The sequence below is a fragment of the Aquila chrysaetos genome, chromosome 10, assembly GCF_900496995.4.
Source record: "Aquila chrysaetos chrysaetos chromosome 10, bAquChr1.4, whole genome shotgun sequence".
NCBI classification, from domain to species: domain Eukaryota; kingdom Metazoa; phylum Chordata; class Aves; order Accipitriformes; family Accipitridae; genus Aquila; species Aquila chrysaetos.
In genome coordinates this window covers 39,048,070-39,075,747 of record NC_044013.1, presented here as the reverse complement: position 1 = coordinate 39,075,747, position 27,678 = coordinate 39,048,070, and the positions used below count along the sequence as shown (strand labels likewise).

The window sequence follows — 27,678 nt, the reverse complement described above, 5'->3', positions numbered from 1 at the left end:
CGGCTAAACACCAAGCACTGCAGATACTGACATAAAGACTCAGTATGGCTCTTGATGACTGAAGACTGAGTGTTTGTCTCACACCAACAGTACTTTGCACAGAAGCCAACTCCATCCTTAGCAACTTTTTATGACTCTACAACACTCTTTATTCCAAAGTACTTCAGTGTAGCCTCCTGTGACAAAAAAATAACACTCGACCCATTCTTAGATAGGTCACTCCATCCTTTGCTTCTCTATGGCAAATAGCATTATTTCTATGCAGCTCAGAAAGCACTGCCTTCCTAAAGACCACTCCCCACTGCCCCATTATCTTGCTCTCACTCTTATACCTTTAGACATAGTAATAAGAAAGTGTCAGGCAGAGAGAGTTGAGTAAAAATAGTTTCTTCAGAGGAAATTAATGATTAAAGTGCATGAAAATATTTAAAGCCACAGGCTGAACCACAGTCTTCGATGAAATGTACTTTAATACTGATAATGCCTTCAATTCTTCCAGCCGCTATAGGAAGAACTACTCCTTTGAAGATGGAAGCAAAGTTGTAATCCAGAAAACCTTCTAAAGATTTCTGGTTTGTCCCTCTAGAGGTATCATCTCAGTTGCTGATAGCTGGGGCTGTAATAGTGACTGCTCCTCTGAAACAGCTGATCTCAGTTGTTTCTGTGGCATCCGTTTCCATGATCTTGTCTCTATAGCAGGAGACATAAAAACAGCAGCCCTCTGTCAGCAGGAAGCTGACAAAGGGATCCAGTTTTTAGAAGAGTGCAGGTTTAGGGAAAACCCAACATACACCAGATAGTATTTTAAGTGTTGCAACCTCCCCACTCCTAGAAAACTGGCATCCAGGAAGAACCTACGCTGGAAGAGCAGGGGGCCGTGTTTAAATCCAGTGGAGCTTCTGCCCAAGCTCTGCCAGGCTGAACAAAATATTTCTAGAGAAAGTAACAGCCCTCCATTTTCCACACAGAGTTGCTTCCCAGGTGTAACAAGGGAAGCAAACGTAATTATCTTAGGCAGAATCTGACAAAGTTGCCATTGTCAATGCCCTGATTTGTGCTATAAAAGCCCCGTGATTTTAACACTTGCAGTATGAGTGGGCCTAAATTTTACCTTTTCTAGAAAAAGCACCATGCGTTTGGGCTACTGAGTCAGAGGGAAGAACAGGCCTTGCTTTTCTCAGCAGTGTTTCCTGCCCATTTCTACCAGACATAAGTAGGAATGGCATCTCCTTAATTCTCATTATTTGTTCCCAAACTCTGACCAGGCCCATGCCTACTCTAATTCTTTATTTTCTCAGCTCACAAGTGATGCTGCTACTGTTGAGGCATGCTGTGTGGAAGCAATTTCATGAGCAAGCTGGCCTGCCTAAAATTTCTGTTATCAAAGACATAATAACTCAGCCAAGAGTAGCTGCTGAGCAGGAAGCTAAAGGGATGCTGAAGACCTTCCTTCATTATTTAATTTACCTTCTGGATTTATTTCTGAATCACTGGTGTTTCCAGGGTCTTCCTTAAGAACTCCCACATCCTTTGCCCAATTCGTCCATTTAATTTCCTCTACTCTGGAGAGACAAAATGCAACAGACACTGATGTATGGAGTACAGCATTTCAGTCCAGAATTCACTGTCCCCACAGCATCCCAACCCAGCTCATCCTGCCAACACAATCCTAATGGTTTGGCTGTAGCAACAACACACTACAAAGCCTTCTTTTTTGAGTGAAGATCTTCTGTAGTCTAAGCTCCACGAGGTAAATCTTCTTCCCCTGCATATTGTGTGCTGGTCTATGTTGTTTGTTTTAAAATATTCCAGTTTCTCACAGGGAACATACTTAATACAAAGGAGGCTCCTAGGTTGCACTTTCGATACATGCTCCGTAACACCCTGGAGTTAAGAAGTGCTGTCTGCAGTTCGGTTCACTGGGTGGAGAAAGGTTCACCTGCTCTCCCAGCTCCTATATGCGAGGAAGAGTGCTGCCCCCTCGTGCTGCACTCAAGTTGCCTGTTCCTGAGCAAAGGGGCCACCAGCCTGCAGCCCTCCCACCACAGCCTGCTCTGGGCACAGCTATACTTGCAGCAGCAAAGAAAACATCACTGCAGGCACCCTGCCACCATAACCACTTGCACAGATTTGGGTTAAACAGGACACCTTTTAGTGACAGCATGTCTTGGTGACAATGCTGGCGGCTCAACTAGCTCTCAAACTTCCAGCACTGCCATCACCAACCAACTTGCACGTACCCAGGAATGTGTGGTTGAGTCACTCTGTTGCATCAGTGCTGAAATTCCCTGTGGCGGTTCAGGGTTACCAGCTTACGAATCATGGGAACCCATTACTAGGCTGGTGTATAAGGGGTAATGGTACATCTGTCTTACCTGAAACACCACCTCTCATCTTTCTTATTGAGGCCCACTGACATGAAGCAGCCAGATCTCCTCTTCCCACCTTGGCGCCACAGCCAGGCCTTCTCTATTTCTAGAATAGCAATAGCCCTCTGAAAGAAGAAGTCTATGTCAGAGAGCAAACAGAGCATACAGAGCCCATACCTTCTTTTCAATTGAATCTTCCCCAGTCAGCAACTACTTTGACTTAGAAAATCACTCTGGAACCCAATCCCAAAGTGCTCCTTAGCTTAATACTACCAGTCAGTTACTTAATTTCTCAAGTTACTTATGCATGTGGATCTGGACTGGCTCATGCTATTTAAAACAGCATGAGTTTTAAATATATCTAAAAATGATGTTAGGATTTACCACCCAGAGTGGCAAGTTTCTGTACAAGAGAAGTTTATAGCTCAGGGTTAGGACAAAGACAGGCACTGTCATCTCTGATGTTATGAGACTCAAGTAGGACTTTTGGGCCATGACATAACTGCTGAGCAGCACCATGCCTCACCTGCAGCTTCCAGATGCTTTTGCTGTAACCAGAAATATCTGTAACAGTCTCGCTCATGAGCGCAATCAGCATGTTGAGCAAAAGAATGTAAGTGAGGATCACAAAGAGAAGCAGCAGGAACATGACGAAGTATCTGAATCTGGCATGTTCCTGGAAATCCAGGTCGCCCATCCCAATGGTGATCTTGAAGAGCTCCAGGGAGACACTAAGCAGCCCACCGTACATAGCATGGCTCCCAGCACTCTCCAACTGAGCAAGAGACTTGTTCTGAGAGACCGAAGGAGCATCCCCCATCAGCGTAACCAGAGCTATGAGAAAAACAGAATTTGAATCTTCTTCAGAAAAATTTACTTCTTGCAGCCCAGCCTACAACCTAATGCTGAGTAAGGTCTTACCTGCAGCAAAGCCAAAGAGGAAGATCACATAAACCAAGAGGAAACGCAGCAGATCTCTCAGGATAGTCTAAAACACAAATCAGGAGGAAGTGCCATCCTTTATCTCACATGAAATCACCAGGATGATCTCCTGTTCTCACACATCATAAACCAACCCCCAGTAACAATACTGAAAGCAAGTTGGAAAATGCTTTTATCCAGTTTAAGGAACTACTAATACATGTTAAATTACTTCCTCAGGTAAGTAACATCATTGGTAGCTTAATCTGAGAGTACTACATGAACTTATTTGTTGTTATGTTTGTATGAATAGGTTCTTTGAAACAAATAAATATCATCTCAGTTCCCCAGTATGGCTGTTCCAAATTGTTTCAACACACACATCTCTTTCTTTTCCATCTCCATTGGGTTTCAGACAAGTGGTGATCAGAATTCTTCCCTGGCAACTCATTTCACCTCTGCTTTGTCTTGTCTTTCTAGTCCCAGACTCCTCTATGGACCTGGAAACATTTCTCAGCCCAAGCATAACAGTTCCAGGGAACTCACACTGGTTTTGACTGCTAGTTTTGAGTTGTTTTATGACAAACTGGTGTCAGCTGCTGTGACCTCCTATATTCAAAGATAGCAAACTAGTGGTTTGCTGCAATTGTACTTCCTTGAAGACACTGATCTACTCCTTCTGCAATATCTTTACTTCCATAGTCAGTACCTCAATTCCATTTATGGTTTTCATGGTCCTGAGAGAAGAAAAATAATTGCAGGACTTCTATTAGTTCCTCACACCCAAACACTTTTCATACAATGTTTTTTCCAAGTACTGACCTTCTGTATCATGACACTGTAGATCCCAGTGCGTTGAAAGCCCCGAGTGTAATAGAGCGTGTTCACCCAACCCAAAAGCAGGGAGAACACCATCACCGCCACATAGTTTTCTGAACTTGCACCATACAGGACGGCTGACAGCAGCAATGAGAAAGCCTGGATGAAGCTGGAGAGAAATAGAATGAGTGGCACAGTGACTTACCTCAACAAAGAGGCCCATTTGCAGATCTGTTCTGTTTTGCAAGTAAAAGCAAACACATTTGACAAGGCTACATGGAGCATATAAAGTGGCAGTTAATCAGACATATAGTTTATATAAGCAAATCCTGTTATAACCAGACCCACAAATTGTTGCAGTTTTGTTATGAACTGGTTACTCTCACAGTATGGAAACTCTGAACTGCTTGATGTAACTCACATAACTCATATTAAATGGAAAAAAATTTTAACACTTATGAACACATGCACACATACATGCACACACATGCATCTATACACATTTCTCCTCAGAAAACAGAAGTTATTTTCCTTTCAACCAATTCTGAGCTGCAGTGACAGTATGATTGAGAACTTGAGCTCTTTTTCTAACAAGCATATATTCTTATCTGTGGAATAATTGAGGGTCTGACCTTCACTGTGTTCCGCTACAAATCCAAGGACAGAACCTACCCAGCGAAGTCCATTACAACAAAGAGTTATGACAAGATGCTGCAGGTAGGAGAAGCAAGCAGGGAAGGGATGGAAAGAGGAGACAGTGGCAGAGAATCAGTCTTTCCTGCTCACCATCTCTCTAGTAATGTTAGCGCAACTTAGCTGCACACAGCAGAGAACCAGTTTCACCCATGCTTTCATTGTGCAAAAACCTCAAGAGACATACATCAAGATCTCAATGCAGCTGTCAGAACACATAGTCTTCAGGGACTGGCGTCTCCTCCGCAAGTACAGACTCTGATAGAGAAAAATCAATGGTAGCCATTCATCAGAAAAACAGGGCATGCTAGAGAGCGATTCCTGCACAGCATAGCCTATTGCTCAGGGGAAAGGTTTGCTCTATAAGCTGCTCTTCATGCTTTCATTTTCAAGATCACAAATCTCAGCTAGTAATACTTCCAAGATGAAAAAAAGGCCTTATTTATAAAGGGCAAGGATAAACAAGGGCTGAATCATGGCTCAGCCCAATGTCTTTATTAATAGACTGTATTAAATGCCAAGGATGCATTTTGGTACCATAAATCACAGAAGTCTCTCATAATTATTTGCTGCTGTGAACCTATTCTTCCTCTTGCCCAGCAACCTGGCTTGTGCCACCCCTGTCACTGGTAGATCGCGCTGACACTGTAAGTGTCTCAGAGCAGGATTCCCTCCTGCCATCCACTCATGCACACCCTCATATCAGGAGAATTGAATCTGTTGCCTCCATGTCAGTGATAGTTTCCTTTTTTTCTTTCTTACAATGAAACCAGATGAGATCCCCATACCTGAGCAAAGATTAGATAAATGCCTCCTAGCAAGATAATGATCAGTCCAGAGACCCACAGGAAGCCTCCAGCTGTGAACTCCACTGGAAATGAAGGCTGCAAGATAAAAACAAAAACCACTGAAGACAGGCAGAGGTAGTGATTACAACCACCCCACACTTTTTAAACTCAGCTCCATTCATTCAGGCCTTTCCAGATAAAAGAAGACTGGACCTACCTTTACCCGTAAGGGTTGATAGTATGCAATGGCTGTAAAGATGATCATGAATGACAAGTATGACACAAAACTGAAGTAGAATCTCTTGGAAGCAAATGTTTCCCATTTTTGCTGAAGCAGTTTGTTCAGTGGCTCCAAAACCACCATCTTGTACCGATTCTATGGAAAAAAAACCAACAAAAAAGGTACCCATGTGTCAACAGGAATGCAAATTCGCCACAGCATTGTCTTTTTCAGGGTTGGAGTTCAGTGGCTCTAAGTAGGGTATTGCTAAGGGTTTACTCAGTCAGGCCTTTCAGTATGAAAGAAATCAACCATCCCATAAGAAGTTAATTGTGCTTGGCTTCATCAAGGTATTTGGACACATCCAGGCTTAGGACAACCAAAGGATCAAAAATTTCTCTCATATTATAGATTATCAGAGGCATACCAAGCAGACTATAAATAATAAAATATGCAAATACTTCCATCATGCATTTCTTTTCCACAAAAATGATGACGTGAAACACCACATTAACTTGAAATGATTTGCATAATTATACAGCAACACTATAGAAAGGCAGAAAAAATGTTGCTGTCTTTGACTTTTAGTAAAAGCACTCACCGGTGTGTCACTGCTGTATGCCAGAATCTCCAGCACAGAGTTTTCCTCAAAGCTGTCTATAGAGGACAAGTCATAGAGAGACACATGGATAGGTCCATAGGTCCATTCAGTGAACTTGCGTGACAGGTGCCTGTACACTGGGTCTTTGATCTCTCTTTGGATGATGTGCTTGAAGATCTGAAGAGAAACCGGATGCATACCAGAAAAATTTGTATCTAATGAAGGTGTAGAATGACACAAGCATACCCAAATCATCTTCAAATACAGGACACCTGGCTTTCTGCATTATACACCTTGATATATCCAAACACCAGCCTATCTGGCTAAAAGCAGGCAATCTAACTATACCTTGTATCAGCTCTTCCAGGAGTAGAACCAATTTCGGTCCAGACCAGCTGGTTTGGCTGGGACAGAGAGCAGCAGCAGCCAGCTGAAGCTCTGTAGGACACTAACTGGAGTGACCTGGAAGAGGCCGCCTTTATTGTCTCCTGTGGCACTGCCACTGTCAGCAGCATTACTAGAGGTTGGGTGTAAGATGTTCCTACATCAAACCCTGCTGCTATGCTGAGGAGGCATGCTACAGTCTTCCTTGTTTCTCAGCAACCCCAGGGGTTTCCTCTAGTTGTCTTTACCTCCACTTTGCCTGTCTTGGCAGCAAGCTGCAGAGGATTTAGTCCATCATAGTTCACTATCTCCTCCAGTTTCCACGTTGGGTCAACCTTCACACCTGCCTTTAAGATCTCAACGTATGTTGTGCTCACAAACTTGGTGTTCTCCTCAGTGTCATCTGCAATCATCACCAGGGCATGGAGGACTGTGTTGCCTTGTGTATCTTGCTCCTGGAGGCTGGCTTTCTGGTGGGGATTGTTTAGAAGATATTCCACCACCTCAAGCTGGTTGGTACAAGCAGCCAAGGAGAGGGGAAGCTCACCTGAAGAGATTAGGGCAGTATTTGGAGGGGAAGCAGAAAGGGGTGAAAAAGAATTGAAGAAAAAAAAAAAAGGCAATTATAAGAAAATACATTTAGCCTATAGTTTTACCACTAGAACACAGAACAAGTTCTTTCTCAGTGTCTCTAGACTCAGAAAGGGTTTTGCAGTAAACGATTACTCCTTATTTCTGGGGGCAGCTGAAACACTTTCCCAGACCCCTAATTTGGCTAAACTAACCAAGTATTTGTCTCTGTCTGAAGCCCCTCAGACAGGACTAAATATGTAAAACCAAAGATGCTGGCAAATGCCCATTGGACACCCCCGTCTGTGAAAGGATCCTGCCACTCAAATAAGTCAAGAGCTTGATTACAGGACGGTGGAGATGGCAACCCACACACAGAGGGGCAAAACCAACTGAGATTTAGTGGCGCCACAGACAGTAAGGCAATAAAAAAAGCAAAGGAGCATGTTCCACACTGACTCACCAAAATAAAAGCAAACTCCTTCTTTCTTCTTCTTGAAGAATTCACCATGGGCTCTGGCATGGACATCAGCTCCATTCTCTACTAGAAGTTTCACTAAATCTAGGCTCCTTTTCTCTATGGCAATATGGAGTGCTGTCTGGCCTAAGGAAACAGGCAAAACCTATCGCTCAGTGCCACTATCAGAGGGAACAGGCAAAGGACTCTTCAGGAAAGCACTGTTTCAACAATCACTGGATGTTCTGCATAGCAATCCTGCAGTCTCAGTGCTGGGCAGGGCGTGGGTGGCAACTGATGACTTTCAACAACGTTCATTGGAAAAGCGTGTTGCAAACACTGAGTCAGAAGACAAGCCTCAAGACTATCAGAAATTCAGCACAAGACCAGGCAATTACCCCTACCTGGCACTAAGATCCCAAGTAGCTATGAGAGGATAAAGACAACCATACACGTACATGACTATGCTGCATGTCTGCTATTAAAAGAATAACCCAAACAGCAGAACTCATTCTTTGATAGTGATATACTATTTCTTTTTCACTTCTGGACATGCTTTTTAAGCTTTCCCAAGCAAATCCTCTCATATTATTGGGTTATTAAACATGTATCATTTCTGTTTTATAGACCAAGAACAAAGCTGCAGAAGTGTATAATTCAAGGCTGAAGATGATGCAGTACCAGAATCAGAAATAAAAGATGAGTAGGCTGTTACTGTAACTGCACCAGAACTCTGGAACTGCAGTGCTGCATAAGCTCTGGTTCCCCTCTTTTTCCTTGCATCTGCACATCTCACTTGTCTAATGGGGAAGCTGCTCTGACACAGCATCAGAACTGATATCTTACCTCTGTAGTAACAGTCGGAGCATGCCACATTAACAAGTGGCCTGGGATTCTGTGTCTTTTGGTCTATTTCCAGCAAAAGTGGGATTGTGTCATTCTTTCCATTTTTTAAGTTCAACAGGGCTTTCATTAAGCAGGTCTTCCCGGTCTTTGCATCTAGTAGAAAAAGAGTATTGAATGGGTTGTGCATGTACTTTGCACACATCTGTACTACTTGATTCAGAACTTAACTGTCACTGTAGGACCAAATACAATAATTATTTAAAGGCCTTTCTCAGTACTTTTAGTCTGCAGTAGAGGCAAAAGCCTTAGGATATATATAATTAATGGCATTCTCCATCCTCAGGTGGACATTAGGAAAATAAAAGAATGGACAGAGGGCTGGAGAAAGCAAAGAAGCTTCCTCTGCTTCCCTCTTACGATAACAAGCACTGCCTCTGCTAACCCTGCTTACAGAGTACTGAGCAGGAATCTACCTGTGTATTCAGAATTGGTGAGAAATTTGGAGGTCCTCCGTAAGTACTCAAGTAAACCATCCAGTGCCTCAGGGCTGCCCCTTGAGACTGCGCTGAAGAGCCTGTCTCTGTCAAAGCGGTTTGGGTCCTTTTGGCTATGGAAGAAATGCAAAGTGTTAAGAAGTTCTGGAGAGCAGAAGACAAGAGTGTGCAATAAATTCTAGTGGGACAGTGTAAGAAAGGAGGGAGGCAGAAAAGTCTGTCAGAAAAAACAAGTATTTTATTTTTGAGTCAAGGGAAAAATAGAGACAGTTATTTCCCAGAATTCTCTTCAGTGGCTGCTCTTTCCATCAGCTGGAGCTCTTCCCAGATCCAGTCTAATCTGCAACCCTGGAACGCATCCAGAGCACAAAGACAGAGAAGCCCAAGATAGCTGCAGGACCAAAGTCAGCCCCATCACATGGTGTGAAGCACTCTGTGAGCTGCTATACATCCCTCCCTGGCAAGACCAGTTCAGTTGTATAGGGCTCCATGGTAGGCTGCTCTTACACCCAACTTAGCTTATTTAGTGTTAGTTCAGATACACCCCAAATACACCACAACATACACCATACACATACCTTCCAAGTGCAGAGGGAAAGGACTAATGCGTCCCCTTTCTGCTTTTAATCACCTCCTACCAGATGCCTGTCATATTCCTACATTGCCACTTTTAGTTTAGACTTGGTAAAGTCTATAGACCCCTACCAGCAGGGATCAGTACAGATCAACAGGGATGGCACCCTTGTCAAACACCCAACAGTTACTCACTTGCTGACGAGTCCCGGCCGATAGTTCAGATTAATCTTGACTTTAGGAGGAAAGTCACTGCTCTCCTTCTGATAAGGTGTCTCCAAGGGTCGTGGCTCTCCTTTCTTTCCATGTCCTGATCTTTCTTCCTTTTTACTAGATGCAGGTTTATCTTCCTGGATACTGTCATCTGTTTCTAGCAATCCCATCAACCTGTTCCTCTGACCTGGGCCTGGCTGCCCATTTGTGAAGTTATCCATTTCTAGTACAGATAATCTTGCAGATCACCAAATAAGTCCCCCGCTGGGAGGCTAAACCTGCAAGGAGGGAGAATGAACACAATTTGTTCACAAACCTAGAGTGTGCTTGGTGTGGCACAGAGAGGAAAGCATGTTTCCAGGCCCAGCATTCCTACAGTTGACTATGGGTCCTTTGAGAGAGAGATTCAGCAAAACTCTGCACAGTAGGAGTATTTGAATAAAGGATCAAGGCCTTAAATAAGGTACCACTGGAGAAGAAGTTCAAAAGCAGTTCATGAAATACAAGCAACTTGTCTGCAGAACATCTGAACCCCCTTTGTGAGATGACCTCACCTGTTGGCAGCAGCACAGGTTCCTTACATAAAAGGCAAAGAAAGTGGATCTTTAGTAGACTACGATCATTGTTCTTGTCTCAGTGCAGCCAACACAGGCTACTTACCAAGTGGCAGAAGAGATAAGATTAACTGTAGGCCTTCTTTGGAACAGAGTGATAAGTTTGCTCATGTTCTCTGTTGGTAAGCATTATGCCATTTCTACAGGGAAAACTTATGTGCAAATTACGTTCCCCTCATGCATTCTCGCATTTCATCCTGGGGCAAAATGAGTGGGATCTCCCCAGTGTTTGGAGCTGTTGGCTATCCATGCAAGCACAGGCTTTGAATTTCCAGCTCCACAGCCCAGGCAAACACACACCCCAGCTGCCATGCGGACACTTATAGCCCTCAGAGCCTGAACAGAGCACAGCTCTACCAAGAGCAAAGCTGGATCCAGATCTGCTGTACAGAGAGCATTCGTATTCACCAGAGCACCCAGCCAGCCCACTTCTCTCATCTAATATGTACTGTAGTCCTTTTTTACTCTTTTGAGACGTCTCTTCGTATATATCTGGATACATCTCAGATCCACACGTAATACAAGCTATCTCTAGTCAGCATACAACTGCAGATTCACACACAGTTTGTGAGGCAGCAAGGAAACATTCATGATTACCAACCTGAAGCAGAGCTTTTTTTAATAACTCCGTCTTATTCACATGTACTCCCTCCAAATGGTTAACAGGTTTTCTCTGAAGAGAAATCTCCCTTGCTGGGACTACAGCCAGACTCCATAGCCTGTACCGGCAAAGAGGTAAATTGACACAGCATAAGCATTCTGGCTTAGATTAGGATGTGGAGAAACACAGTTCTAGGCAGAAAACAGCCACAAAACATCTTTATGCAGCTCACAGCAAGAAATCCAAGGGCTGATTTCAAGACAAACCATTATGATAATTCAGCCATTCAGTTTAGTCTGCACTCTAACGACAAACATTCCTCTGCACACACAAGCATACACCCTATAATCCCATTTCAGATTTATTTCCTCCCCCATAACACTTACTGGTACATTTGCTGATCCTTTAGAGGGCTATTGGTACTTCCATAATAGTTTGCTTGCACTTTTCTGTCTTCCTTTCCCCAAAATCATTTCTCAGCTGCAGTTTCCATCTCTCCACAGCGCTCGAGAGAGTTATTTATTGTCAGTCTTGTACAGACAGACCGTCTGGTTTAAAAGCAAGAGCAAAACGGTCCTATAAAAAAGGACCCTATAATGTATACATCCACTTTGTGCGTCCCTAGGAAACACAGACAGCCCTCTCTGCTAGCTCAACTTTCACTTCTCTACTCAAGAACCGAGTTGTTTCTTTCTGCAACTTTACCAAGCCATTTTGAGTAGCGCAGCACAAAAAAGCCCTGCTGTCAAAAGAGGAAGAGCAGAGCACTTACCCCAAGTTGCTGCAAGCTCCACCCAAGAACTGATCTGACAAGGAGTCCCAACGGATCCTTCAGAAGGTAAATAATCTCTCAGTAGAAACCAAGTCAAATACCAACAAGTCTTAATAAACATGAAAGCAGACCCCAAATTATTTACATCCATGGATGAGACTCCTCCTTTTCTGCAGAGATGACCACGCTCATATTAGCAGTCTATTAACGGCACAATGTTGAACTCCTAGTTGGTGGTGGTCCATGAGAGAATCCAAGCTGCCCGTGAGAAGGAATAATCACGGATCATTGTTATTTACTCAACTGTATAGCAGTTTGCAAAGTGAAGAAGGGCTTGCACAGGAAATGACTAGCTAGATTTCTCAGTAAAAGAGAGAGCCAATGAATGCAGTGCTCTTATATGGGAAAGCTGGCTGGCTATTGCAAATTCATAATGCTTAACCCCTGCCTGCACATATAGAGGCAACATCTCGTGGCTTTCAACAACAGCCCACTCAGACCTCAAGGGAGGTGGCTGATTTGACCCTGACAGTGCTAGAGCCTGTGGTTTAGTTGTGAGGTTTGTCACAAGGCTCCCTCAGTTAGCCCCGGGACAAGTAAGTATGCCTCGAACCATCTGAGGTCAACTGTTTCTGTGGGAAAACTCCTCACACAAGTTCACACACCCCAGTTATGAGGCAGTGCAAACTGTATGAGATAATAAACTAGCCAGAATGTTACCCTACAAAGTACAGTGTCAGCTGCTCATCGCAAGCACAGGAGACTGCACAAAGCAGCCCCAGTTCCAAAACACTTAGGCCACTGGTTACTTAATTTGCCACTAGTGTCCGCTTCTTAATGGGTTAGTTCTCCAAAGGAGTGCAAGTCTTGGACAGGCTACTTCTGAGAGCACAGACTGGCCATGCCTACAACTGACTGTCACTGAGACCATGCACGCACACTAATACTGCTTCACTTACCACTCACAAAACAGGACCCCTGGGAAACAGAGGACATCAGCCCACACCAAGTGTCTTAGTTTTTTCTCTCCCACTCCTAACAGAACTGAGGCCTGAGGAGGCAGCGTGATCATTATTTCCCGCAGCGTCGTGCAGGATGACATTCAGCACCCACAGTCTGAGCAGCCTTCCCCCAGCCCAGTGTTGCTGTAGAGTGATTCTCATCTGTACTCCGTAGAGGACTGATGGTTTACAAAGCCATTTATGTGATCTAGAGCTCACCTAGAGAATCTTATTAACTAAAAAAATGGTAAAGAGCTCTTCTAATCAACAGCTTGATAGCAGGGGCACATTCCACAAGAAATCTCAAAAGTGCAAACTAAAGTTAATCATTGGTCCAAAAACATTGAGAAGGGGTGTCACATCATGACACACTGAACTCTGGCTGTGGCTTTCTTCTTCCAAACCTACTACAAGCCAAAAGAGAGCCTAAAGCAATCCTCATCCAATAGGACTGCAGGATGATGTGAGGCTTCTTGGAATGTGGTTGTCACCCACAGAAACATTCCCAGATGGCTTCTACTTTGAGTCAGATGCAGGGTGTGAGATGACCTTCCTATGAATACACCCATTAAATGGCAGGGTGCCTTTTCCTCTTTCATGGTTTTGCATGAGATCACAAGCTTGTTTCTCAGATTCCTGTGTTTCAAAATTAAGCTGGTCCATGAACAACGCAAAGCTACTTATTCTTTCCAGGCTTAATGATTTATTAGGACCCACAGAATAGCCTATAAAGAACAAACATATGCAGATAAATGAAAGACCAAATCTCCTATCTCTTATCCCTCACTCCAGCCTTGCACTGATTTAGTTCAGTTTGCTTTAATCGTGCTACACTTAATTAACTGTGATATCAACAGACATAGATTCAGGCCCAGGAGTTTAGCTCAGACTTACAGGTTTAAATCTTCTTGGGCTTTTCCCCCAGCTTTCATGGGAGTCAGGCCACCATTCCAGCCAAGGAATGAAATCAGCCCACAAAAGTGCATCATAACAGAGTCCTTCCTGCACATCTGGTTTTAATAGCTTACCCAGAGGAAGGAGAATGTGCAGCTTGCTGGGAAAGGAATCGCTGCCAGCTGAGAGGTCACCACAGCAAACAAACATGGAGCTGCCAGGGGAACACAGAAACACTGGTATGCACACACACACACATGCGCACATGCTTTCTCAGAGAGTACACTAGGGTAAACACTTGCACTTCCATTTCAGAGAAGGGAGAAGCAAGGCAGAAAAAGAATACAAGATCTGCCCAAATGTGCACTTGCCGGTGACAGCGTTCCGAGGTCAGTAATGGGATTACGTCACTGCTGTGCACTAGCTAGCTGAACTGGTTATGATGCTTAACAAGCATCTTGCCACCAAAATTTAAAATCCTGATAGCTGTTAGGACTCAGGAGGAAGCCATCCAAAGCAGCATGCAGGGAGAATAAAAGAAGCAATTTAATGTCACCTATCTGCCAACCCGAATTTTCAAAAGCAACATGTCATCCTCTTGCCTTTTGAGGCTTTTATTTGGGGTAACGAGAAGAAAACTTGCAATTGCTCAGTACTTATTTTACTTGTGAAAATGTGTCTGATGGCACAAAGTTTCTCCTGACAGGAGACACACATTCTGTGGAAACCTTAAATCTGGGAAAAGAGAAGACAAACTCTTCTCTCTTCACTCTTAACTACTAAGTGAAATTCTAAATCAATAATTTGCATTTAATAATATTATTAAATATGCTCATAATTATGACTAAATATATTCATAATTATGATATAATTATAGATTATATATTAAGAAATACAGTAATTCATGGCAGAAAAAGCAATGACCAGAACCTGCTTAAATAGAATGCAAAAGGAAGCATGAGGAAGATTGTGTTCTGAAAAGATGGAAACAAGCACATTTCCTAAAATACGTATTCTCTGTTCAATACCGAAAAACATAACAGCCTTATGATTAATATCACATTTTCTGTATGCTGTAAATCGAAGATCACTTACATGTGTTTGTAATTTAATTACAGCACTGATCTGTAGCCACCATAAGGAGTAGCAGCTCAAAATCATCTTCACGGGAGGAGGGAAGCCTGTAATAACAGCATGCAAGGGTGGACCATTAAAATTCTCTCCAAAACAAGTAGGCCAGCACTTCATTCAAACCTCACGAAAGCCACATGGTTAGAAAAAACTGTTTCTTTTAAAGGTGTACTTTCACACTTGGGAATATATCAAGTATTTTTGCAAGGCCAGATTTTTGTTTTCATGTAACTGTTATGTAAAACGCACACTGAAGGAATGAATTTTAGCAGCCTCATTTATTACAGTTACACAGACGGAATCCTATACCTCTCAAGACACCAGCCAGTGCTCAATCTAAAATACAAATATTCTTAAATATAATTCTTTGTCAGAACTTGTCTGATAGCCCTGGGGACTCAATTAATTTACATGACACTGTTTCTGTAACTACTAGTCTCACATCACAATATTTAAAGGCTCTTATCTACATATTTCTCAGGCCTTTGAAGGAACCATTCACTTTTATTCCTTAAATGGAAGTATCTTTCTACTTGATGTATCCCTTTCTTTAGGATTACAGCCTGAAGGAATGCTCCGCTGACAATCAAACAGCAGCAAAATACGAAACCAACGGTAATGTTACAAAACACTTTTGTGGAGAAACAGTGACATCCAGTGGCCACGAAGTAAACCTGAATTCCTACTACTTTTGAAAACAGCCTCGATAGGAAATTCTTCAAAAATAGCAAAAAAGTTGCAAGCACATACTTGTGAGAATTACAGCCATTCACTTACTCTTTGTATCAAAATAGTTAACAGAAACTTATCTAATTTAAAAACACAAGTTCCAAATAAGGCTGTTTTTTATGATGTGGCAATGTTCCATAAATATAAAATTGTGCAGCCAAAGATCTTTGAATGCAGCTACTACACAATGCCTTTGGAACTGCAGACAAGACTGCAAAAATAGTGAGGTAGTCCCAATGTTTATCTGCCTTAACCCTCACTTTCCCTGTATGATTATGTTTTGGGGCAGTTTGTAACAGAGCAAAATACTAAGCATATCCAAAACCCAGTGTAACAGGGTTATCTCATTTGCCTTCTTAAAACAGAACTGTTTTTTTAAAAGCACAGAAGACAAACCCCCTGAAATCTTGGAATTTTTTTTTTTAAGAGAGAACAGACTAGAAATTAACTGAAGCTATAAAAAAACCCCAAACCCAAAGCCAAAGGCCAGTCACAAAGCTCAGCTTTCAGCAGGATTAAAAGACATTATCAGTATCTTGTTGTCAATATGTGAGCATTAGGATTATTCTATTTTAATAGCACACAGATTCTGGCTGAAGCCTATTAAATTCTTATTTTAGTTATGAATAGTTGGCTCTAAGCAGACTGAATTGAGGTACCACCACATTGTAAAAAACCCGAATGTTGTATCTTAACATCAATCACTCATATTGCCTGATATCTCTTACTTTGTCTTTTGTCCAGAACTTCTTCAGTGTAACCAATGCATGTTATGCAAATTCATATTTACATTTCCTTGTAATTTATATACAGCGAATTTTTCCCTAATTCACATCATGTAAGATAAATTGCAAAGATTTTTCTTTGTTAATGAAGAAATCCCTTGCAGTCATCTCCCCCAGCTAGTGACTGCTATCCCTCCATTAGCTGGGGGATCACAAGCCTCGATAACACAGCTCCAAGAGAAGCTCAAGTCCAGCACAAGTGCCCCTGCATCCTCACCACAAGCCATCCCAAAATCCAGCTCCGCACATCACCCAGGTAAGTGCTGCAGATTTCACTCCTTGTACTTTGTCTTTAAGGATGTGCTGTTCTCTGCCATTTCTACTAAGACAAATGCAGAGCTAATTAACTTTCAGCACAAGCCTCACCTAAGGAAATCTTCCTACAGGGCTGGGGAAAACAACACACGGACACATTCAGTTTCACACGATCAGCCAAGGCTGCCTAAACCAGGCTGGAGCCATTCCCCACAATCACAAAATGCCTGAACATTTTCCCCTCTTCCCACTGCTTATGATTACCTCAGGTGCAACACCAAACCGAAGCAGACTCCACGCATAGCTCCGCTTATGGACCATCCACAAACAGGAACACCAGAAGTACCAGCAGAGGCCATGGTTCAATATAGGTTTGGCTCAGGTGGAATAAAGCTAGAGTGAGCGTGCACTGGGAAGCCGGTGCCCTATCTCTCTGGACTATAAATTGCTCAGGGAGTTTATACAGTACTGAACAGAAAGTGGGGCTGTTAGACAGTCAGAAGTGACAGAATCAGGGAATGGTTGGGGTTGGAAGGGACTTCTGGAGGTCATCTTGTCCTGTCCCCCTACTTGACCAGGGACACCTGGAGCTGGCTGCCCAGAACCATGTCCAGAAGGGTTCTGAGTATCTCCAAGGAAGGAGTCTCCACAACCTCTCTGGGCAACCTGCCTAGGGGGCTAAACTGGAAAAAGCAAGACCTGGCTAAGTGGCTGAACTGCAAAAAGTGTAAAATCAAGGAAAGGCAAAAGAAGCAATTGCAGGAAAACTCAAGTAATCTAAGTATCTCTTACAGGAGAAACAGCAATTGTTTACAGAACATTACATTTCTGCTAGCACAGACACGTAGACAGGGAAGCAAGCCCTGCTGCTGAAAAAATAACCAACCTATCATGGTTATCACCATCAAAACCACATAGAACTTAGTTACAATGTGCAGTTTTCTATGAAAACAGTAGTGTCGCTTGCTGGCCACGACTGTATCCATGCTAAGAATGCACTGGTAGTACAAGTGCATTACTTACCACAGACACTCATGTTAATAATGTTAAATTGAAAGCTCAAATTCAGGAGGAACAAACTTTCGCAGCAACACTACAATGGACAAAAATTAAAAAAGTCAACCAAGATGGTGCATAATACAAGGTTATCAGTAAAAAGTGAACTGCACCAGCACAGAAACACTGATGCAAAGACTCCCATTTTAAGTTAAGCTGCTGTCAAAATTCAAGACATTGACAGCCACAATCCTTACTACCCAGTCAAGTTTCTGTGAAAGGGCACATGGATGATAACTTCCACCTTTTAAGACCCACCACTACACAGTTGAACTAAACCATTCTAACCCCACCTGTTTGTGCAATTCCCTTAATCCACTCTATTAAAAAGAGACAACCCAGACTTTAGTGGCAACTCCCTAGCTTTCAGCATTAAATGATTATGCAAATAACCTTTACTTAAATCAAACCAGGAAGTTGCTATACTGCTCAGTCATGTATTGCAATTTAGTATTTAATGCAGTTTTCACTAGAGCAAATGTATCAAGGCAGCCTTCCCACATGCCCACCCCTGCACCAGCAGCAACTCTCACTGCAATTACTCCTTCCCCAGATCATGTGTTCATTTTTTTCCACTTAGAAAAATACAGAACTACTCATGTTTGCTTACATAGCCCCCCCCCCCCAGCATACTGAGGCTCCAATCACTTCACAGCATCAAGCAATGAAACTGTTTACACTCATCTCAGGATTAGTAGTTAATTTAAACACACTGCAAGTTCACACATTGCTGCAAAACCCACCCCACTGTATTGACCATCATACCTCCTTTCCCTTTATTTGGTTTGTGGCTTTCTGGGGTCTTTAACAGAACATATTATCCTTCCTAGAAATAGAGCCATCTTAAACTCCAGGAAGAAGTAACATGGTATTAGTGCTTAATTTAAGACTTTAATCCAGGTATGTTTCATCCACAAGGTCCTCATTACACACGCAAAGAGGCTTAAACAGCCATGGAAGAAAGCCAAAGTAAACACGTCACTTAAATACACCAGTTTTACTTGACTGAACCAAGACAGACCAGAAGTTGTAATGTGCAACAGAAAACTTTATTAGCATTTCAACAGACAGTTGTTCAGCAGTTACTTAAGCTTGCATTAACCTTGCATTTAACTTAATATTAAGACATTAAACTACAGTGCAAACACAAGTGCTATTGGCAATCTTGTCAAGCAAGATGCACAATAACTTAACAGCCACCCCTCAGGCGCAGCACAAGATGCAGGGTGGATTCCTTCTGGATGTTGTAGTCGGACAGGGTGCGACCATCTTCCAGCTGCTTGCCAGCAAAGATCAGCCTCTGCTGATCAGGGGGAATGCCTTCCTTGTCCTGGATCTTGGCCTTCACATTCTCAATGGTGTCACTGGGTTCAACCTCAAGGGTGATGGTCTTGCCAGTCAGGGTCTTCACAAAGATCTGCATGCCACCCCTCAGGCGCAGCACAAGATGGAGAGTGGATTCCTTCTGGATGTTGTAGTCGGACAAGGTGCGTCCATCTTCCAGCTGCTTGCCAGCAAAGATCAGCCTCTGCTGATCGGGGGGAATGCCTTCCTTGTCCTGGATCTTGGCCTTCACATTCTCAATGGTGTCACTGGGTTCAACCTCAAGGGTGATGGTCTTGCCAGTCAGGGTCTTCACAAAGATCTGCATGCCACCCCTCAGGCGCAGCACAAGATGCAGGGTGGATTCCTTCTGGATGTTGTAGTCGGACAGGGTGCGACCATCTTCCAGCTGCTTGCCAGCAAAGATCAGCCTCTGCTGATCGGGGGGAATGCCTTCCTTGTCCTGGATCTTGGCCTTCACATTCTCAATGGTGTCACTAGGCTCAACCTCAAGGGTGATGGTCTTGCCAGTCAGGGTCTTCACAAAGATCTGCATGCCACCCCTCAGGCGCAGCACAAGATGCAGGGTGGATTCCTTCTGGATGTTGTAGTCGGACAGGGTGCGTCCGTCTTCCAGCTGCTTGCCAGCAAAGATCAGCCTCTGCTGATCGGGGGGAATGCCTTCCTTATCCTGGATCTTGGCCTTCACATTCTCAATGGTGTCACTAGGCTCAACCTCAAGGGTGATGGTCTTGCCAGTCAGGGTCTTCACAAAGATCTGCATGCCACCCCTCAGGCGCAGCACAAGATGCAGGGTGGATTCCTTCTGGATGTTGTAGTCGGACAGGGTGCGTCCGTCTTCCAGCTGCTTGCCAGCAAAGATCAGCCTCTGCTGATCAGGGGGAATGCCTTCCTTGTCCTGGATCTTGGCCTTCACATTCTCAATGGTGTCACTGGGTTCAACCTCAAGGGTGATGGTCTTGCCAGTCAGGGTCTTCACAAAGATCTGCATGCCACCCCTCAGGCGCAACACAAGATGGAGAGTGGATTCCTTCTGGATGTTGTAGTCGGACAGGGTGCGTCCATCTTCCAGCTGCTTGCCAGCAAAGATCAGCCTCTGCTGATCAGGGGGAATGCCTTCCTTGTCCTGGATCTTGGCCTTGACATTCTCAATGGTGTCACTGGGTTCAACCTCAAGGGTGATGGTCTTGCCAGTCAGGGTCTTCACAAAGATCTGCATTTTGAACTGCAAAACATATGAAAGTTTCAGCTTTAGCTACTCAGTGAAGTACAGTCTTTAACAATTTCTAAATAAATGGATTACTACTGCTATTTCACACTGTATAAATACCAGTTAAGATTTTTACTTAGTGTTTTTTTAAATTAACATTTTCTACAACCATTCCCCAACTTTTTGTTCTTGACTAACTAAACCTCTTTTGGAACCTCGGTATGCTACGTTCCTGTAATAGATTCCTTACATTGCTTCTCACCAGTCGGCTCCTAGACCCTCCCTTGCCCCCCCCCCCCCCCAATCCCCACTGCAGCAATGCGGCAGTGGGACACACTGCTGCAGCCTCCCGCACAGCTGCTGCGGAACCTCCCGGTGGCGAACTGCGACAACAGCACACCGTGCTGCTCCCCCCGGGCAGTGACTCAGCAACCTGCTTCCGGGCAAGACAAACACAGCCTCCGCCATTTTCACCCTAACGCTACCTCCTTCTCCTAAGATAATAGTTTTACTTGTTGGTTTTTTTTTTTTTCCCATCTTACCCCACCCCAGTTCTCAGCGACACAGTTCAGAGTAAAACGAGACTCCGCGCAATTCCCCCACCCCAAACATAAAAATACTGCCCGACAAGCACCCACCCCTGCCTTATATCTCCCCACGTAGAAAAATCACCCTGTTTTTCCCTTTCCAACCCCACAAACTCTCCCCCCAGTCAACTCACGTCTCCGGCCCTGAACGCTGCACACCAAAAAAACGAACGCTCTGTCCCGCCGCAGCTGTACTCTACTGCGTGACGCAGTCCCACCAGCATTTATGTGGTTCCTGCCAGACAAGCCCCGCCCTCGTAAACTAAGATGTCCATCCGCCTCCCAAAGTAGTCCCAAGTAAAAAAACCAGTGTTATGAAAAATACTCGCCTTTCTCCTCTCCGATCTCTGTTCCAGGGGGAAAAGGGTCCTGCAGTCTTAGTGTGGGACCTCAGACCCTTAAAAATCCAGAAATTTCTGAGGGTGCGGATGGATCCGGAGCCGCGGTGAAGCGGCTAGTAGCTAGAACGGGAAGTTGGACATTGATTGGTGCCGCAGTAAGAAGAGTGGGTGTTGATTGGTTGATGCGGGGGGAAGCTAGAGAAGGGCGAGGGGGGGCGGCTGTGAGGAAAGCTCTGGAAGATTCGGGTGCTGCTTAGCGCTGATTGGTGCGCGGTGAGGTCAGCGCTGTTGCTAGGGGGGAGCCGCCTTGCGGAGGCAGATTTCGGCGGGGAGGGGGTTGTGCGCATGCGGGTTAGCGCTGCGGCGCTGGCCGGCGGGGCGAGAGCGGGAGGGGGGTGCTGAGGGGGAAGCGGCCGGAGCCCTCCCGTCAGGGATGGGCTGGCACTGGGGCGCTTCTTTTAGCCCCTGTCTCAGCCCCAGGCAAGGCTTAGGGAGGAGCCTGGCACGGACTGGGGGAGAAGTGGCCTGGAGAAAGAGGGGTTACCCTCGGTGCCAGCTTTTTGTTGACCCACAGAGCTACCAGTGCATCTGACTGACCCCCTTCCCCGGGGTGGCATGGAGCATTTATGGCAGGGCCTGGAGTAGTCTGTAGGACTGGTCCTGTCATATGTGGCTGTGAGGAAAAGCCAGGAAGAGCAGAAGTGAGTTAGCAAAGCTGGAAGAAAGATGTTATTTAGGTATTAGGTAAGGGTTGGTGACTCCTGGCGCGTCATGCTCGCTACTTGTGAGCGTGCCCCTTGTCATGCGGCCCATTTCCTGAGCAGCCCTTTGAGCCAATTTCAGCCAGCTGACAATTCTTTAATGTGAGGTTGCAAAACAAGCCCTTTGTTGCAAAACAAGCCCTTTGATGAAATGCTGACATTTGAAATTCAAATGGCTGTTTACTTGCCTTCAGAACAGAAAGCTTTGATGAGATTATGGAGCAACTTCCTTCCGTGAACTGATGTGGAAATGTGCTTTGTGTTAATTAAGCTTCATTATACCTTTCAGACTGACTCTGAACTCATATCATATTATATCTGGAGTACACAAAATCCAAAAAGGTTTTTATGTGGCAGTGTTTCTACCTGCTACTAGCTCCTTCAGTGAAGACAGATAAACTTGCTGTTACAGCCTCCACTCACAAAGCATGACCACATATGTGAATGGTAAGATTCAGTACAGAGCTACTCTATTTCCCTTTTTTAAAAAAAAACACAAAACACAAAAACAGAAAACCACCAAAAAACCACAACAACAACAAAACCCTTTTGCGTTCCTTTCACCTAACAGGGCTTGTGTCTGCTAGCACCTCCTGGTTTACAGTAAAAAGGAAATAAATCGTCCCAACGATAATTATTCACAGTGTAGAAACAGGAAGAGAGCAAAATGGTAACTGGAAAGTTCAGAGACAGCTCCATGGCAATAACCAACCTTGGAAATATTATTTAGCTACGTGAATTTACAACAAAAGGCAGATGTAGGCAATATCACATTTGTTTTCTTTATGTGGCCAGTTTTGCTCGGTGTTTCCAATAGGTTCGTTTTGTTTGCATGGTGCCAGGGTGACTAAATGTTTCCTCCAAGGCTGGCCTGTGTAAGCTGTATATCCCAGGCACTGCTCCAGGAACCGTGTCCCTCAGCCAAACAATACCATGGAGCCCTGAGAGGAAGGCCACAAGTAACTAATACTTAGAAATGTGAAAGGCTCCATCTGTTAAGCTGGAGATTAACCACAGGCTAATCTAAAGACTAGCCTGTGTTTGAGCACATCAGACGTGTATTAAGGATTTTAGTGTGCATGTCTTTGTTTTTTAATGTCCCTCTAGATGTAGAAGGAAAAATTTCTGTCATTTTTTTCCTTTCTGGGTAAACCAGAAAACACAGGAGCCCTCCCTTGTTTTTTTTGAAGTATGGCTAAATCCTATGACTAATCTGCTTTCACTATTGTTGTTCAGTTTCTGTTGTAAGTATTCAAATCAACAGATCAGCATAAAATCCCAATAAGATGGGTCTACCATGGGTAGTTCTTTAAATACCTTGTTAATAATGGCTCCTGAAAATTTGATTCTTCAGGGAAATGACGTTACCCAAAGCAACTGCAGGCAGCAACATGCTGACACGGAATGCAGACTCTATTTTAAAAACAGTTATGGATTAAATTCATCAATTCCATGCAAAAAGCCTCATTATTTTCCTCAGTTATCCCTCTGTCAAAAGAGAGAAACAAAAGAGTCAGGCTTTGTGCACACAACTCCAGGGCCTAGCAGAATTAAACTAATCTACATAGCCTGCAGGCAAGGTACTCTACACAGGCCACCATTAGCATTTTAGCCTCCACTGACTGGATTCATTCAATTCTCCTAACTATTAATCTGCGATAGCCATCTACATGCCTGTACAGAGCCTACCTCTTTCGTTTTGGGGGGGGTGGGCTGAATACAGAGAGCTTAAGTACCTCTTTTCCTGTCCCTTGGCTTTTTCCATGTAGTAAACTCATGCCCTGAATGTTACGTGCTTCATATCTGCATAGATTCTTTATATTACCTCAATGATAATGATTATCAAGTTGAAAGGGACTTCTTTTTAAAGTCAGAATGCAGTGTTTATGTATTGCAGGCCAGATTCTGCCTCATTTTCAAACATTATGTGTACAGAACAATCTCCCAAGCCGGAGTGATGGCCTTGTGACTTCATTTTCCTGAATTTCAGCTTTACCGCAGAAATTTCTTTAGAAAATATTTTACTACCTGAATTTGATACAGACAAAGGAGATCTGTTTATTCTTAAATGGTGTGGTAACTGTTGTGGTTGTACAAAGCATATGTATTTAACTGATATGCCACTCTTCCTCTAGCAGCTCTTGGTGAATAAGAATCATCAAGCAGCTGACTGTGAACTGTATATAAATAAATGCAAAGCTGAAAAAAGAAATCTATGTCTTGTGACTGGCCTGACTGCACAGGTAGTTCCAGCCTTTGCCAGGGCATGGGGCCTGCAGTTGGGAACACTACTTCTTTCCAAGTGGTTTCAAAAGTAGGTCATTGGGCAGTAGTACAAGGCAACCTACTTTCAGAAGAGAAGAATCTGGGGTCAAAGAAATGTTTCCAACGAATCTGTACATTCAAGAACAGAAGCCGAGTCTGTTTTTTATGTACACTAATGGCCTAGCAACAGCATATCATTTCTACATAAGGAATGTCAAATGAAGCAATCTGTTTATCTTTAGTTACAAGGGTTTAACCTGGGACAGCCAGCCAGTCAGGCGATCTGAGTATGTGTAGCAAGTTCAGTACTGTTCCTTTGTTCAGATAAAAATAGGGCTACTTGCCACAGGGAAAAAACAATGTATATTCCTATCTCATAATATCACTCATACCTACCTCAGGTCTCTCTCACTGTGTATGACACAAGATAATTATATTTACCCGTTTACAGTTGTGGAGATAAATATTTTCTCCCCAAACCTGTAACACTGCAATAAGGCCCAGTCTTTGCTGAAGTTCCAGCCACAAGACAAATAGAGCTGTGGCATGTTACTGCTTGTCCTTGTACTGCCAAGCTCAAGGGTTACAAAAATAGCCACAATTCAAAGTACTGTGAGATTGACTGTAATATTATGAGATTACCAAAAAAAGACAACTATCTGGGTTTTGTTTTTTAAGCCTTACACTAAAAATACCTTAAATAAAAAAAGTTTTTAATAGGCTGCCAACTTCAGGAGCTGAAAGCTTAAGAAAAACAAATAGATATCCAGATTTGTAGTAAAAAGAGGAAAATGAGCAATACTCCTCTGTCTCCCTGTTTTGTTTGTCAAAAAGCATATTTTGACTTCGCAGGACACATGGGATACAGCTTTAAGATCTGTGCTGCCACAATAAACAAGCTTGGGCATGTCTTTCTCTGTAGGTCTAAATGACCCAGAGGAACATGTGGCAATTCACTAGGCTTCTGATGTAAGGAGACTTCTAAAGGGTGTTTTATAAAGACACCATCAGCCTAAAATCACAGGTTTGTGTCTGCATGTTATACCAGCGAAAGCAACAATTAATAACTAGGTCTATTCTAAAAATTACTTGTCTGCATCTTTTCAGTCTGCCTCCTGCGTGTGAGTCTTTTGGATCTGCTCCAAGCTGCACTGCAGTGAAGGAGCTCTCTTTGTTCACGTTCTCTCTGCTGCGTCTGAGCTGATTTAGCATGTGGCTTCTGGGGTGAGGTTTTCCAGCTAGATAGCAAAGAAGCACCTTGAAAAACAGAAAGAAGAAATAAGTCCTAAAACACTGTTAATCATTATTAATATGTTTCAATAGAACCTCTTTAACAGTGAACAAAACAAACACTGTCAAGGCCATTCTGAACAGCCTTCATCCATTGGCCCAGAGGTGATACCTCCTGTATTTTGTTTTCAGATCCAGCTTGGATCCCTTGATGGCAAGGAGAATGTCCAGAATGCTTCCCCCTCTGCAATAGTAAGACTAAAATCCAAGCCCTGACATTTTTCTCCCCTGCACAAACTATGTAGTTTTAACTACCTCAGTTCTTTTAAGTATGGTGTTAGCTATACACTGCTTATTAGACGAAAAGCATCCACAGTTCCTGATTCTCTTTAACCCACAAACAGTTTCAGTGTTGCTTTTGTGATGAAAATACCCTTGCAGACAGAATCTCAATGCAGGCTGCAACCCAGGTCTGCAGAGCTGAGTCACTGTTATACAAGCAGAGCTGAGATGGCACAGAAAAACATCTTTGTACTTTAACATTAAAACACGTCAGCTGTTGAACTTCGAATATCACAAGACACCTAAAGAGAACAAACAGTGATTTACTGGACTTTTCCTCTTGTCCATCCCATCATCTTTCTGAGTAATTCTTCCTTCTCCATTTTGTCTCAGAAGCTTAAGAGCAAAAGCATTCTTCATCAGGCTATTGGCTTCTACTAAAGTTTGCCAAACATTGCATCAGATTTGGAAGTAACCTACCAGTGAAAGAAAAGCTGTTAACTCTTTGGGCACTGGGAAACACCTGCCGCCCAGGTACACTGACAATACAGTATGCAACCACTGAAATTTAGAGCTTGCAAACCAGAATAGCAGTGAAATTTATAATCAGCCAGAGATCCACTATAAAGCTCTTGAATTGATTATTTATATGAGACACAGTTTTGAGCTTTAAGAGTCCTTTGTAATAAAATACAAAACAAATGAAAGAGGAAGAATTGCTTTACTATAGCTTTCTGAAACAAAACTGCAGTTTGTTCTTCCATTTTTGTCTTCCAGTTCTTTATCCTGAAGCGTCATAGGGCAACAGACTTTAACTTCTCAAAATGCTTTCTACATTTAAAATATGCTGAACTAATTGTGGAGGGGCACAGAGAGTGATAGATCTGCAGATATTACATGGACTGGATAGCCACTGCAGTTTTCTCACTGGAACTGCTTTTTCAGAGTCTACAAGTGCTAGTGTCTCCTGTCTTGCAGAGTGGAGGTCATTTGTGTGAACTGATCGCTAACAAGCTCCTAAAATATGTTCTGGCTTTCAGTTTAGTGCAGTTAACTGTTTTTAGAAAAGGACAGACCATGTAGGCTGAAACCTGCAAATGCTGCTGGCCGTACCCAACACTGAAGGCAAATTAAACCATGCTGCAAACTGCATAGGCTCAGTTTCAGTTCCTGGTCTCCAGTTTCACTTCAGTGACTTTTCCTCCCAAAATATAAGGTGAGTAACATGAAATCTAGTGTGACTAAAGGTCTGGGAGTGGCTCAGATCAGGAGCGACAGAGGAACATGCTGGCATGGGCCAGAATTTGTCACATACGTATGGTGTATTAAAATGGTTCCATTAGGATGAGTAACCAGTACAGAGGTTCACATGAGGAATAACAGGAAATTGTAACTCAGTGCCCTTTCCTATCATCAGAGAAGAGAGGTGCTGAGCCACAGGATTGTTATGCGAGTCCTGGTATGTGCCATCTCAGGAGGCAGCCTACACACTGTAGTCGCATGTTTTTAAAGCTGTTTTCCAGACCAGAGAGTGCTGATAGCTATTTCATCATTGTCCAGTTGCTTTGCTGTATTCCTGGCTGAGACATGACCCTTTGGTGCTTCTACCCCACAACAGACTGTCAGCTCACTTGTTTACATCTTTCCCTGTTCCCCTTCTTGAGAGGAGCAAGACATTAAGTCCTGTTGAAAATACAAATTCTTGATTATAACTCAAACAAAATAAATTTCCAGTCCTGCAACACTGGGCACAAAGATTTGTGCTTGGACTGATTTCTGTGCCAGCCCCCACCCCCCCCCCCCCAGCCAAATGTGAGTTGGACACCTACAAGTTTTGTACTTGTCCCCTGCATTGAATAGTTTTACTTGAGA

The 27,678-nt window shown here is 43.5% G+C and overlaps 3 protein-coding genes and 1 long non-coding RNA gene across 12 annotated transcripts in view; 1 reads left to right on the top strand and 3 right to left on the bottom strand.

Annotated features, from left to right (window-relative positions):
* Window positions 1-557, bottom strand: part of ITGAE (integrin subunit alpha E) — a 30,757-nt gene extending 30,200 nt beyond the window's left edge. For both annotated transcript variants that reach the window (XM_041126579.1, XM_041126580.1), the window contains exon 1: window positions 468-557. The gene's annotated coding sequence lies outside the window, so the exon portion shown is untranslated. The remainder of the gene's footprint in view (window positions 1-467) is intronic.
* LOC115346867 (transient receptor potential cation channel subfamily V member 2-like) lies at window positions 126-13,257 on the bottom strand. Of its 7 annotated transcripts, none has more exons than XM_041126584.1 (18): window positions 11,936-13,257; window positions 11,550-11,739; window positions 11,164-11,281; window positions 9,931-10,226; window positions 9,142-9,275; window positions 8,669-8,821; window positions 7,829-7,969; window positions 7,044-7,342; window positions 6,412-6,588; window positions 5,808-5,966; window positions 5,591-5,686; window positions 4,990-5,060; window positions 4,113-4,278; window positions 3,291-3,357; window positions 2,896-3,203; window positions 2,376-2,494; window positions 1,468-1,562; window positions 126-690 (listed from the first exon to the last, which is right to left on the bottom strand). In XM_041126584.1, exons 4-18 carry the CDS (start codon window positions 10,167-10,169, stop codon window positions 560-562), a joined length of 2,355 nt encoding a protein of 784 aa, XP_040982518.1. In that variant the 5' UTR covers window positions 10,170-10,226; window positions 11,164-11,281; window positions 11,550-11,739; window positions 11,936-13,257; the 3' UTR covers window positions 126-559. The 7 variants fall into 7 exon arrangements, with proteins under 7 accessions (XP_040982518.1, XP_040982521.1, XP_040982516.1 ...); XM_041126587.1 differs by having other exon boundaries at window positions 126-735; window positions 11,936-12,105; XM_041126582.1 differs by having other exon boundaries at window positions 11,550-11,711; window positions 11,936-12,105.
* A 5,559-nt stretch (window positions 13,258-18,816) lies between these two features.
* UBC (ubiquitin C) lies at window positions 18,817-21,291 on the bottom strand. Of its 2 annotated transcripts, none has more exons than XM_030027432.2 (2): window positions 21,257-21,291; window positions 18,817-20,355 (listed from the first exon to the last, which is right to left on the bottom strand). In XM_030027432.2, the coding sequence occupies exon 2, from the start codon at window positions 20,347-20,349 to the stop codon at window positions 18,976-18,978; it is 1,374 nt and encodes a 457-aa protein (XP_029883292.1). In that variant the 5' UTR covers window positions 20,350-20,355; window positions 21,257-21,291; the 3' UTR covers window positions 18,817-18,975. The 2 variants fall into 2 exon arrangements, with proteins under 2 accessions (XP_029883292.1, XP_029883291.1); XM_030027431.2 differs by having other exon boundaries at window positions 21,062-21,288.
* Window positions 21,292-21,417: 126 nt separating this feature from the next.
* LOC121233583 lies at window positions 21,418-26,659 on the top strand. Its single transcript, XR_005933333.1, has 3 exons — window positions 21,418-21,546; window positions 25,717-25,776; window positions 26,584-26,659. It is a non-coding gene; the product is annotated as an uncharacterized LOC121233583 (long non-coding RNA).
* The last annotated feature ends 1,019 nt before the right edge of the window (window positions 26,660-27,678 follow it).